The following is a 13,029-nucleotide window of genomic DNA, read 5'->3' as shown; positions in this document are numbered from 1 at the left end:
TTAAAAAATTTTTTACATTTTAATTTAAAACAATCACAGTAAGGTACTCACTGTTACCCAGAAATGATTTGATATTGAGATAAAACAGCTGCATTGGACCTTTAAACAATCTAAAAAACTAACATCAGGTTATGAGTGATCTAGTCTGGATTAAACCAGAGAGATGGCCAGTTTTATCATGTGGAGGTTTCATTTAGGGTCGTATTTCTCCAAATATTTCGCAGCAATCCTGTTCTCTGTTTAACGAGATACTCTGTTTGTCTTTGGCAGGAGAGAGACCAGACTCTCCCTCTGACAACGGGGAGAGTCCTTCAGGGGAACCAGACCAGGAGACCCCAAAACCAGTGAGACCACACCAGTGTTCCCACTGTGGAAAGAGTTTTAAGTGGGTATATTACCTGAAAGAACATGAAAGAATACACACAGGAGAAAAGCCGTTCCAATATTCCCAGTGTGGAAAGAAATCTACCCAGTTAAGGAGCCAGAAAATACATGAGAGAATACACTCTGGAGAGGAGCCTCACAAATGCACTCAATGTGGAAAGACATTTAACCGGTTAGGTAACCTGAAGTCACATGAGCGAACACACACTAGAGAGAAGCCTTACAACTGTTCCCAGTGTGAAAATGTATTTTTCTCATCAGGAGACCTGATAAAGCATGAAAGAACACACTCAAAAAAGAGGCCCAACCAATGTTCCCAGTGTGGAAAAAGATTTACTCAGCTAGGGAACCTGAAATCACACGAGAGAGCACATTCTTTAGAGAGGGCTTACCAATGCTCTCAGTGTGGAAAGAGGTTTATCAAATCATCACATCTGAAAGATCATAAGAGAATACACACAGGAGAGAAACCATTCCAATGCTTCCAGTGTGTAAAGAGTTTTAGCCAGGTAGGGAACCTGAACATTCATGAGAGGACACACACTGGAGAAAAACCTTTCCAATGCTGTCAGTGTGGGAAAAGCTTTACCCACTTAGGTCACCTTAAAACACATGAGAGGACACACACAGGAAAGAAGCCTTTCCAATGCTCACAGTGTGAAAAGAGTTTTAGCCAGTTAGGGAACCTGAAAAGGCATGAGATGTCACACACTGGAGAAAAACCATTCCAATGCTTCCAGTGTTGCAAGAGTTTTACTCGTTTAGGGACCCTGAAAATTCATAAGAGAATACACTCTGGAGAGAAGCTTTACCATTGCTCCCACTGTGGATTTAAATTTACCTGGTTAAGGCAACTAAAAGAGCATGAAAGAATCCACACCTGAGAGAAACATTATAAAATCACATTTTATTTGTCACGTTCTACAGGTGTAGTAGATCTTCCCATGAAATACTGACTTACCAGCCCTTAACCAACAATGCACAGTAAGAAAATGTTGCTAAATAAACTAAAGGAAAAATAATAACACAAAATAACAAGGCTATATACAAGAGTACCAGTACTGAGTCAATATGCAGGGGTACAAGGAAGTTGAGGTAATTGTGGTAATATGTACATATAGGTAGAGGTAAAGTGACAGTGGATAGATAGATAGATAAACAGAGTAGCAGCAGCATGTGTGAAGGAATGTGTGTGTGTGGCATCAATATACACGTGTTTTGTTTGTGTCCATGTGTGTTGGAGTGTCAGTGCAGTACAGTGGGGGAAAAAAGTATTTGATCCCCTGCTGATTTTGTACGTTTGCCCACTGACAAAGAAAGGATCAGTCTATAATTTTAATGGTAGGTTTATTTGAACAGTGAGAGACAGAATAACAACAAAAATATCCAGAAAAATGAATGTCAGAAATGTTTATAAATTGATTTGCATTTTAATGAGGGAAATAAGTATTTGACCCCCTCTCAATCAGAAAGATTTCTGGCTCCCAGGTGTCTTTTATACAGGTAACGAGCTGAGATCAGGAGCACACTCTTAAAGGGAGTGCTCCTAACCGCAGCTTGTTACCTGTAACAAAAAGACGCCTGTCCACAGAAGCAATCAATCAATCAGATTCCAAACTCTCCACCATGGCCAAGACCAAAGAGCTCTCCAAGGATGTCAGGGACACGATTGTAGACCTACACAAGGCTGGAATGGGCTACAAGACCATCGCCAAGCAGCTTGGTGAGAAGGTGACAACAGTTGGTGTGATTATTCGCAAATGGAAGAAACACAAAATAACTGTCAATATTCCTCGGCCTGGGGCTCCATGCAAGATCTCACCTCGTGGAGTTGCAATGATCATGAGAATGGTGAGGAATCAGCCCAGAATTACACGGGGGGATCTTATCAATGATCTCAAGGCAGCTGGGACCATAGTCACCAAGAAAACAATTGGTAACACACTATGCCGCGAAGGACTGAAATCCTGCAGCGCCCGCAAGGTCCCTCTGCTCAAGAATACATATACATGCCCGTCTGAAGTTTGCCAATGAACATCTGAATGATTCAGAGGACAACTGGTGAAAGTGTTGTGGTCAGATGAGACCAAAATGGAGCTCTTTGACATCAACTCAACTCGTCGTGTTTGGAGGAGGAGGAATGCTGCCTATGACCCCAAGAACACCATCCCCACCGTCAAACATGGAGGTGGAAACATGCTTTGGGGGTGTTTTTCTGCTAAGGGGACAGGACAACTTCACCGCATCAAAGGGACGATGGACGGGGGCCATGTACCGTGAAATCTTGAGTGAGAACCTCCTTCCCTCAGCCAGGGCACTGAAAATGGGTCGTGGATGGGTATTCCAGCATGACAATGACCCAAAACACACGGCCAAGGCAACAAAGGAGTGGCTCAAGAAGAAGCACATTAAGGTCCTGGAGTGGCCTAGCCAGTCTCCAGACCTTAATCCCATAGACAATCTGTGGAGGGAGCTGAAGGTTCGAGTTGCCAAACGTCAGCCTCGAAACCTTAATGACTTGGAGAAGATCTGCAAAGAGGAGTGGGACAAAATCCCTCCTGAGATGTGCGGAAACCTGATAGCCAACTACAAGAAACGTCTGATCTCTGTGATTGCCAACAAGGGTTTTGCCACCAAGTAATAAGTCATGTTTTGCAGAGGGGTCAAATACTTATTTCCCTCATTAAAATGCTAATCATTTTATAACATTTTTGACATGCGTTTTTCTGGATTTTTTTGTTGTTATTCTGTCTCTCACTGTTCAAATAAACCTGCTATTAAAATTATAGACTGATCATTTCTTTGTAAGTGGGCAAACGTACAAAATCAGCAGGGGATCATATACTTTTTTCCCTCATTGTATGTGTGAGTGTGTGGTTAGAGTCCAGTGTGTGGTTAGAGTCCAGTGTGTGGTTAGAGTCCAGTGTGTGGGTAGAGTCCAGTGTGTGGTTTAGAGTCCAGTGTGTGGTTTAGAGTCCAGTGTGTGAGTAGAGTCCAGTGTGTGGGTAGAGTACATCCAGCCTGTGGAAGAGAGTCAGTGTAGAGTAATATGACTAAAATAGGAGGGTCAATGCCAGTAGTAATTTGATTAAACTCCCAGACTCAAAATTCAATGTGCATGTTTTTATTTTATTTCAACACATGGACTGAATATAGAGTATGACAGGTTTAATGTATACGCTCTGTGATTAAATGGTCCTTTTTTAAACTCTGGCTGTGTCTGTACATGTGTATCTGTATGTCATAGGAGGTTGGTGGCACCTTAATTGAGGAGGAGGGGCTTATAGTAATGACTGGAGTGGAATCGGTGGAATGGTATCAAATACAGCCAACACATGGTTTCCAGGTGTTTGATGCCGTTCCATTTGCTCCGTTCCAGACATTATTATGAGCCGTCCTCCCATCAGCAGCCTCCTGTGCTTTGTGTGTCATTCCTGGAGCACTACAGAGGGGTGATGGAACACATAGAGGAGTGATGGAGCACATAGAGGAGTTTGGAACCTCCTGGAACACTACAGAGGGGTGATGGAACACATAGAGGAGTTTAGAAGTTCCTGGAGCACTACAGAGGGGTGATGGAGCACTACAGAGGGGTGATGGAACACAGAGGAGTTTGGAATCTCCTGGAACACTACAGAGGGGTGATGGAGCACATAGAGGCGTTTGGAAGCTCCTGGAACACTACAGAGGGGTGATGGAGCACATAGAGGAGTTTGGAAGCTCCTGGAGCACTACATAGGGGTGATGGAACACTACAGAGGGGTGATGGAGCACATAGGTGAGTTTGGATGCTCCTGGAACACTACAGAGGGGTGATGGAACACAGAGGAGTTTAGAAGCTCCTGGAACACTACAGAGGGATGATGGAGCACATAGAGGAGTTTGGAACCTCCTGGAACACTACAGAGGGGTGATGGAACACTACAGAGGGGTTTGGAACACAGAGGAGTTTGGAAGCTCACTCTGGTCAACTGAGTTGAAGTCGCGGTAACCATTAACACAAAGGTGGCTCAACTTTAAACTATCGCGTGCACTGGTCAGTTAAGCAAGAGGTGGGGAGTATGGGATATAGGAGAGAGGAAGTTGTTTAGAGTAGATACGGTTTGGTCATACGGGTCTGAGCGCAGTAGATATGGTTTGGTCATACAGGTCTGAACGCAGTAGATACGGTTTGGTCATACGGGTCTGAACGCAGTAGATACGGTTTGGTTATACGGGTCTGAACGCAGTAGATACGGTTTGGTTATACGGGTCTGAACGCAGTAGATACGGTTTGGTTATACGGGTCTGAACGCAGTAGATACGGTTTGGTTATACGGGTCTGAACGCAGTGGATACGGTTTGGTTATACGGGTCTGAACGCAGTGGATACGGTTTGGTTATACGGGTCTGAACGCAGTAGATACGGTTTGGTTATACGGGTCTGAACGCAGTAGATATGGTTTGGTTATACGGGTCTGAACGCCACGTTGTGGATGATAGGGAGACAGGAAACAGGTCTGTGGGGATGAGAGTTTAGTGGAGGAAAACGGTGGCGTGTGTGTTGATATTTTGTGAACTGTGATGTAGATAGGAAGAGACTGGACGGGTTGGGGTGGTGTAGTGGAGGGAGGGAAAGTGGTGTCTAGGGCTTTAGAGGGTTAGAGAGGCTAGTTGGGGTTTGGGTGGTGTAGTGGAGGGAGGGAAGTGGTGTCTAGGGCTTTATTAGAGAGGCTAGTTGGGGTTTGGGTGGTGTAGTGGATGGAGGGAAGTGGTGTCTATCCCTCATTAACATTGAGGAATATACAGTATATATATTCTACAAACCCTACTGAGTATTCTCTACAATACTTTTGCTGCGGCACCCGCAATATGTTTTGCTTTATAAAGACAGTACGAAATATGGCCATTTATGTGTGGCCATTTATTTGACCTTGGAACATGGTTTAAAATGTTACAAATGTTACAAATATAAATAATTGTTAATGTTAAGACAATTACTTATCATATGTAATTAATAAATACAGGTCATTGACACCTTTCCACTATTACGTGTGGGACATTTATTTAGAAAATCTTCCAAAATTCCGTGACCCGGAAGTACTTTTTTGTGTTGCTGACGGGACGCTGATCTTGTTATCAACCACGGTAGCTTGCTAGCCAATATAGCTAAAACGTTAAAGCACAGACACTTTCGGTGTGTATTAGCCACTGTTTTAAACACACTTGTGTCGTATAGCTAGCTAATTGTCGCATTTAATTTAATTTTACGTTGCTAGTAGTCAGCTAGCTGGCTGGTTAAATTAGCAGTAGCACTTGACTTGTCATTAATGCTAACTAGCTAGCTAACATCCCCGACCATGAGTTCACTAAGCTACTCTCCCCCTGCTGAAGAAGAGGTCTGCTGGACGGTGAAAGAGGAGATGGAAGAGGAGGCTGTCACCGTCAAAAGAGAAGTAGCGGGTGAGGCTGTTACAGTGAAAGAAGAGGAAGAAGCTTTCAGAGTGAAACAGGAGGAAGCGAAAGAGCAGGATGCAGATGTTGGAGTGGAGGGGGAGATCACTGTCACATTGGATGAGGAAGACGTTTTTGGAGTGAAGGAAGAGAAGACTGGAAATCTGATTAACACCAGTGAGTACCATCTTAAAAACAATTCTGCAGTTGTTGAACTAATGTCTGGTTTTTAAAAGAGCATTCTACACTTGAATATGTTGCTCTGTACTTTAGGAATTCTTAAAGCTACAAAAAGAATGGGGTCAACCAACAAAACGTTAATGGATTAAATTACATTACATTATATTGTTCCAAATCTCTTTCTGTAGTGCTTTGCTCTGTCTTTACTCTATACTCGACAACCCATGAGTAAATTATATATTTTTTAAAACATGTTTTGAAGCGCTACAATCATTAGTGTTTTTATAATCTCAATGGGGTCATTAGGTCCTTCATTGTTTTAATATAAGGTAAGATTTAAAATATCTATGATACCACATCATATAACCTGTTATTACCACCAACTCATGTCTGATTTGCAAATGATGAAGAAAACAGAATCAAGATGAGGATTATTTTGATCTGGATGAAATGTTGTAAAAGGAACTGGCCACCAGTTATTTAATTGAAGCAACAAGGCACGACAACCTGTGGATTATCGTGAGTAACACTAAGGGCTGTTCTTAGGCATGTTGCGAAGCGGAGTGCCGGGAAACAGCCCTAAACACCGTGTTATTCATGATCATTTACAGGTTTGAGTAAAATGGTTATTATTATCTTGCATGGGATAAGAATGTCTATTTTTTTTCTTCTAGTGGAGATACAGTTGATGAATTACCTGGCTGGGCTGTGGGACAGTGGAGATACAGTTGATGCATTACCTGGCTGGGCTGTGGGACAGTGGAGATACAGTTGATGCATTACCTGGCTGGGCTGTGGGACAGTGGAGATACAGTTGATGCATTACCTGGCTGGGCTGTGGGACAGTGGAGATACAGTTGATGCATTACCTGGCTGGGCTGTGGGACAGTGGAGATACAGTTGATCCATTACCTGGCTGGGCTGTGGGACAGTGGAGATACAGTTGATGCATTACCTGGCTGGTAGGGTTGCACATTTTGGGGAAAATTCAGAGGGGGAAACTTTCCGTGGGAATTAACGGGAATTAACTGGAATATATGAAAATTAATATTAATACCATTTAAATGTAGATGTCTTTTTGCATTTGATATAGTTACCATATCATATGGAGACAGAAACATAAACCTTTTACCTTATCATAAGTAGACATAATTGCAAATTATTAAATCCTTCCAAAAGAAATTTAAAAAACAATTTAGTTACGAATTGAACTTTAAGTAAATGAGTTGACTCTTCACATGGGATGATTTCACTGAACAACAAAAGAAAGGGAATATTGAATGATCCCCAATGATCCATCGCATCTCCCAAAAACGTTTTCAACAATCATCTGTAAAATTATAGTCTAGAAACTAAAGCTTTGGTTGTCTTCCTCTCAGGCTTCCGTGTCTTCTCCCTGGACCTCCTCAATGTCCACCTCTTGAACATCAGACTCTGAGGCCTCATCTTCACTGTCACTTTCCAACCTTGTTGAGGATGACTCGTTGTCAGGCTCAAAAAGCCTAAAATTTGCCCGGATGGCCACCAATTTTTCAACCCTTGTATTGGTCGGCCTGTTGCATGCTTTGGTGTGTGTTCCCAAACAAGGACCAGTTGCGCTCTGAGGCGGCTGATGTTGGTGGGATTTGGAGGGTGGTGGAGGCAACAGGGGAAAGAGTCTCAGATCCACAAAGTCCCTTCCACCAGGTGGCTGATGAGATATGTTGGCACGACTGCCATATTGCATCTCCATCCCAAAGCCCTTGCTTAGAAGTGTACTTCGCCAGACTGCCAAGAACCTTGTCTTCATCCAGGCCAAGGTGATGAGACACGGTAGTGATGACACCATAGGCCTTGTTGATCTCTGCACCAGACAGGATGCTCTTGCCAGCATACTTGGGGTCCGAAATGTACGCTGCGGCGTGTATGGGCTTCTGGCAGAAGTCTTCACGTTTTTTAATGTATTTCAGAACTGCAGTTTCCTCTGCTTGGAGCAACAGTGAAGTGGGCAGGGCAGTACAGATTTCTTCTCTTACATCTGCAAGCAGTCTGAACATCAGACAGGATGGCATTGTCTCCCTCAGTCTGTGCAATGGCTACTGCTATAGGTTTCAGGAGTTTCAGGCTGCTTACCACTCTCCCAAAATACATAATCCAGGAGGATCCTCTTGATGGGGCTGTCCATATCGGCAGACTGTGATATGGCCATTTCTTGGAGAGACTCCTTCCCCTCCAGGAGACTGTCAAACATGATGACAACACCAACCCAACGGGTGTTGCTAGGCAGCTTCAATGTGGTGCTCTTATTCTTCCCACTTTGCTTGTTGAGGTAGATTGCTGCTATAACTTGATGACACTTCACATTTTTTCATTTTAGTCATTTAGCAGACGCTCTTATCCAGAGCGACTTACAGTAGTGAATGCATACATTTCATACATTCTTTTTTTTTAATGTGCTGGCCCCCCGTGGGAATCGAACCCACAACCCTGGCGTTGCAAACACCATGCGTTGCAAACACCATGCTCTACCAACTGAGCTACAGGGAAGGCTATATACAATTCACATACCTAACCATTTCCTTGGCTCTCTTGTAGAGTGTATCCATTGTTTTCAGTGCCATGATGTCTTTGAGGAGCAGATTCAATGCATGAGTAGCACAGTCAATGGGTGTGATGTGAGGGTAGGACTCCTCCACTTTAGACCAAGCAGCCTTTGTGTTCACAGCATTGTCTGTCACCAGTGCAAATACCTTCTGTGGTCCAAGGTCATTGATGACTGCCTTCAGCTCATCTGCAATGTAGAGACCGGTGTGTCTGTTGTCCCTTGTGTCTGTGCTCTTGTAGAATACTGGTTGCGTGGTGGAGATGATGTAGTTAATTATTCCTTGCCCACAAACATTCAACCACCCATCAGAGATGATTGCAATACAGTCTGCTTTCTCTATCATTTGCTTGACCTTCACTTGAACTCTGCATCCAGTAAATGAGTAGAAAAGGCATGGCTGGTTGGAGGGGTGTATGCTGGGCGAAGAACATTCAGAAATCTCTTCCTATACACATTGCCTGTGTGCATCAGAGAACCAGTTGCATACACAGCTTGAGCAAGACATTCATCGGCATTTCTCTGACTACATTCCTACATTGAGTCAAAAAACTTCTGATTCCAGGAGGACCATGAGCTGTTGCTACCGATAAGGTGTCTGATTAATCATTTTCACCTCGAATAGAAGTAGAGGGACTTTTGTCAGAGGTTGCTTGTTGTGAGCGCTGAGGGAACTTCATGCACTTGGCCAGATGATTTTGCATCATTGCTGCATTCTTCACATATGATTTGGCGCAGTATTTGCAAATGTACACAGCCTTTCCTTCTACATTAGCTGCAGTGAATTGTCTGCACACATCAGATGGTGCCCGTGACATTTTCCTGTATAGATTAGAAAAAAAGAGTAAAAATAAATATATATATATATATATTATATATATATATATATATATATATATATATATACACAATTCCATGTATATATATACACACACAATTCCATGTATATATATATACACACAATTCCATGTACAGATAAATAGTTAAGCAGTTAGATTAAACAACTCCTTTGTAAGATAAATGTTTTAAAATGAAACATGTATGGAAACAGGTGAGTTAACACTCCTCAGTTAGCTCAAGCAAGCTAAAACCCACATGGTAGCAAAAACTAACTAGCAGAAATTAACAAGTTATAAATGATTTAAACACACTTTGCTGTAGGCTACTATTTACTAGTTAACAAAAAAATCATGTATGTCATATACAATATATTCACCCCACCCAGTATTGTAATCAATACTTACCAGAAAGCATGTAGTCCTTGGCTCAGACAGTGTAGTAGTGTTGGTTCAATAGCATCTCATTAGTGTGCAAGATCTTGAGAATCAGCTGTACATGTGGTGGAAGAATGCTGTGCATGCAGAGGGTTGCAATTCCATTGAATTAGGGATAGTTTAACCAAAATATGCCACAAGACCTAGAATTGCCTTATGTGTATCCCACAAAAAAGGTTCACTGTTATAAGCTAACTTTTTTGATGAATTTAAGCAAAATTCCCAGGCTTAACTACCCATGGAAAATTTCTGGAAAGTTTCCGACCCTTTGCAACCCTACTGGCTGGGCTGTGGGACAGTGGAGATAAAGTTGATGAATTACCTTGCTGGGCTGTGGGACAGTGGATGTACATGGATAATTCAAATGGAACTGTTATTATTGTAAATAACTAACACCTGTCAACCAATCAGCCCCCAGGATCCAAACTAATGATTTTATGTTGAAGGATCTAGTCTGGATTAAACCTCATAGGAAGACAGTTTAATCATGTGGAGATTTTATTCAGGTCTCGCTGTTTAACCAAATACTCCGTTTTTTCTTTGACAGGAGCGATATCAGACTGTCACTCTGACAGAGGAAAGAGTCCTTCAGGAGAACCAGATCCAGAGACATCCAAACCAGTGAGGCGACACCACTGCTCACAGTGTGGAAAGATATTTTTCAGGTTAAAGCACCTGAAAGAACATAAGAGAACGCACACAGGGGAGAAGCCTTATCATTGCTCCCAGTGTGGAATGGGTTTTGGACACTTAGGGTATCTAAAAGTGCATGAAAGAACACACTCTGTAGAGAGGCCTTTTCAATGCTCTCTGTGTGGCCAGAGATTTGTCCAGTCATCACATCTGAAAGAGCATGAGAGAACACACACCGGAGATAAGCCTTTCCAATGTTCTCAGTGTAAAAAGAGTTATAACAAGTTAGGCAACCTGAAAATGCATGCGAGAATACACACAGGAGAGAAGCCTTTCCACTGCTCCCTGTGTGAAAAGAGTTTTACCTATTTAGGGATACTGAAAAAGCATGAAATGACACACACACGAGAGAAGCCTTTCCAATGCTCCCAATGTGGAAAGAGTTTGACAGAACACACACAGGAGGGGAGAAGACCTAACGTTGTTAAGACCAGTTAAGTCCCCGGAATAACCACCTCCAAAATTATTAACACCCTTGATAAAGATGTGTTTAAGATCAACAATACAAGTACTGAGCTGAATATTTTATGCTGACATTTTTGGGGGGAAATTGTGTTTTATACAAATACAATTGCTCAGAGAAAAATATTTTTTTTAACAAAAAAATAATAATTTAGCTTTCATTTATTGGCACCCGTAAAGATTCTTGTTTATTAAATAAAATAAAAAATAAAATCTATATTAACATTGTGATGGGACATTTTTCTCTCTGTGTAGATTAATGCTGCTCTGTAATTACATGTCTTGGTTTGGTTCATGCGAGTGACTGACTGTAGATGGGAGTAAACCATAAGAAATTTAGCAGTACGGCCCAGAACATTGTTCTGTGGGACAAAAGGAGTATCTCAGCCTCATGAGGTATCAGTAAGTCACATGCAGGAACCAACATTAATAATGAATAATGTAAATCATGCTGATATGACTTGATTGTGTAGCAGTATATAAGGACTGAAAGGGAATGCCCTTTTCATCAAGCTTGGATTGAGTTTGTGAACCTCTCCGGGCCGTGATAATAAAGAGTGATTCGTTTAAAATTGACTTCAGGCATCCCTAGTGTTGAATTTCCACCACAACATTAAACTTTTTTTTTTATAGTTCATGTCTTCCTGTGTCACTGGGGTATAAAAGTTATGTAACACATGTAAAAATTAATCTGCCATCACATTGACGTGAGTCATTTAGCAGATGCTTTTATCCAGAGCCACTTACAGTAGTGAGTGCATGGGGAAGGACAAATAGCTAAAACGAAAAGAGACAAATGTTTGTTGACCTTCATAAATCAGGCAATGTGCAAAAAAACAATAGCTAGGGCAATAATGAAGAAGTTTAAAACCACTGGAACAGTGGTAAACTTGCCTGGTAGAGGACACAAGTGTATCTTATCTCCACACACACTGAGGAGTATGGTTCAGGAAGGGCCACAGTTGAAGAATTCCAGAACTTGGTCATCTCGGGGTCACCAAGTCTCTGAATCTCCCATTAGAATTAGAATTCCAGAATTTGGTCATCTTGGGGTCACAAAGTCTCAATCTCCCATTAGAATTAGAATTCCAGAACTTGGTCATCTTGGTGTCACCAAGTCTCTGAATCTCCAATTAGAATTACAGAACTTGGTCATCTTGGGGTCATCAAGTCTCAATCTCCAATTAGAATTAGAATTCCAGAACTTGGTCATCTCGGGGTCACCAAGTCTCTGAATCTCCCATTAGAATTAGAATTCCAGAACTTGGTCATCTTGGGGTCTCTGAATCTCCAATTAGATGCCACCTACATGCCAGTAGGCTCTTGAGGAGTTGCCAGAAAAAAACTGCATTTAGTGAGAGTAACCAACACATGTAAACACCTGGAGCTAAACAGCGTTGGGTTTGGCCCTTGGATTGAAAAAAGGTAATATGGTGATATGAAACAAAGATGGAGGTCTTTGGCTAGACACACTAGCGGTAGGTTTGCATCGAAAGATAGATGAACGAGCAGTAAAGAACCTCAAATCTACTGTAAAATATGGTAGGGGATATTTGATGTTACGGGGCTGTTCCGCTTCCACTGGTCCTAAGGCCTTTGTTACGGTCAACAGCATCATGAATTCTACCAAGTACCAGGAAATGTTTGGCCAAAATCTGGTTTCCTCTGACAGGAGGCTGAAACTTGGCTTCAAATGGATCATCCAGATAGACAATTTTTATTTTATTTAACTAGGCAAGTCAGTTAAGAACAAATTCTTATTTATAATGACGGCTTAGGAACAGTGGGTTAACTGCCTTGTTCAGGGGCAGAACGACCGATTTTTATCTTGTCAGCTCGGGGATTCGATCTAGCAACGCTCTAACCGCTAGGCTGCCTGCCGCTCCAAGCACACATCAAAATCCACATAGATAGAAATGGTTCATTGACTACAAACCAACATTTTGCAATGGCCATCTCAGTCTCCGGAACGAACCCCATTGAGAACCTGTGGTTTGAATTGAAGAGGGCAGTCCATAGGCG

The 13,029-nt window shown here is 42.2% G+C and overlaps 2 protein-coding genes across 3 annotated transcripts; both read left to right on the top strand.

The window, feature by feature from the left end:
* Window positions 1–131: 131 nt before the first annotated feature.
* On the top strand, window positions 132–1,759 carry LOC145859344 (uncharacterized). Its single transcript, XM_082958395.1, has 2 exons — window positions 132–135; window positions 271–1,759. The coding sequence occupies exons 1-2, from the start codon at window positions 132–134 to the stop codon at window positions 1,266–1,268; spliced, it is 1,002 nt and encodes a 333-aa protein (XP_082814521.1). The 3' UTR covers window positions 1,269–1,759.
* A 3,713-nt stretch (window positions 1,760–5,472) lies between these two features.
* LOC123731693 (uncharacterized) lies at window positions 5,473–11,635 on the top strand. 2 transcript variants are annotated; one of them, XR_014379562.1, is made up of 2 exons: window positions 5,473–5,994; window positions 10,400–11,635. XR_014379562.1 is itself a non-coding variant. In XM_045711100.2 (2 exons), exons 1-2 carry the CDS (start codon window positions 5,724–5,726, stop codon window positions 6,770–6,772), a joined length of 372 nt encoding a protein of 123 aa, XP_045567056.1. In that variant the 5' UTR covers window positions 5,473–5,723; the 3' UTR covers window positions 6,773–11,635. The 2 variants fall into 2 exon arrangements, 1 of the variants encoding a protein (XP_045567056.1); XM_045711100.2 differs by having other exon boundaries at window positions 6,672–11,635.
* Window positions 11,636–13,029: the final 1,394 nt, after the last annotated feature.

Source organism: Salmo salar, chromosome 12, assembly GCF_965601325.2.
Source record: "Salmo salar chromosome 12, fSalSal1, whole genome shotgun sequence".
Taxonomy (NCBI): Eukaryota; Metazoa; Chordata; class Actinopteri; order Salmoniformes; family Salmonidae; genus Salmo; species Salmo salar.
The sequence above is the reverse complement of the archived record's forward strand: the minus strand, read 5'-3'. Positions and strand labels throughout refer to the sequence as shown.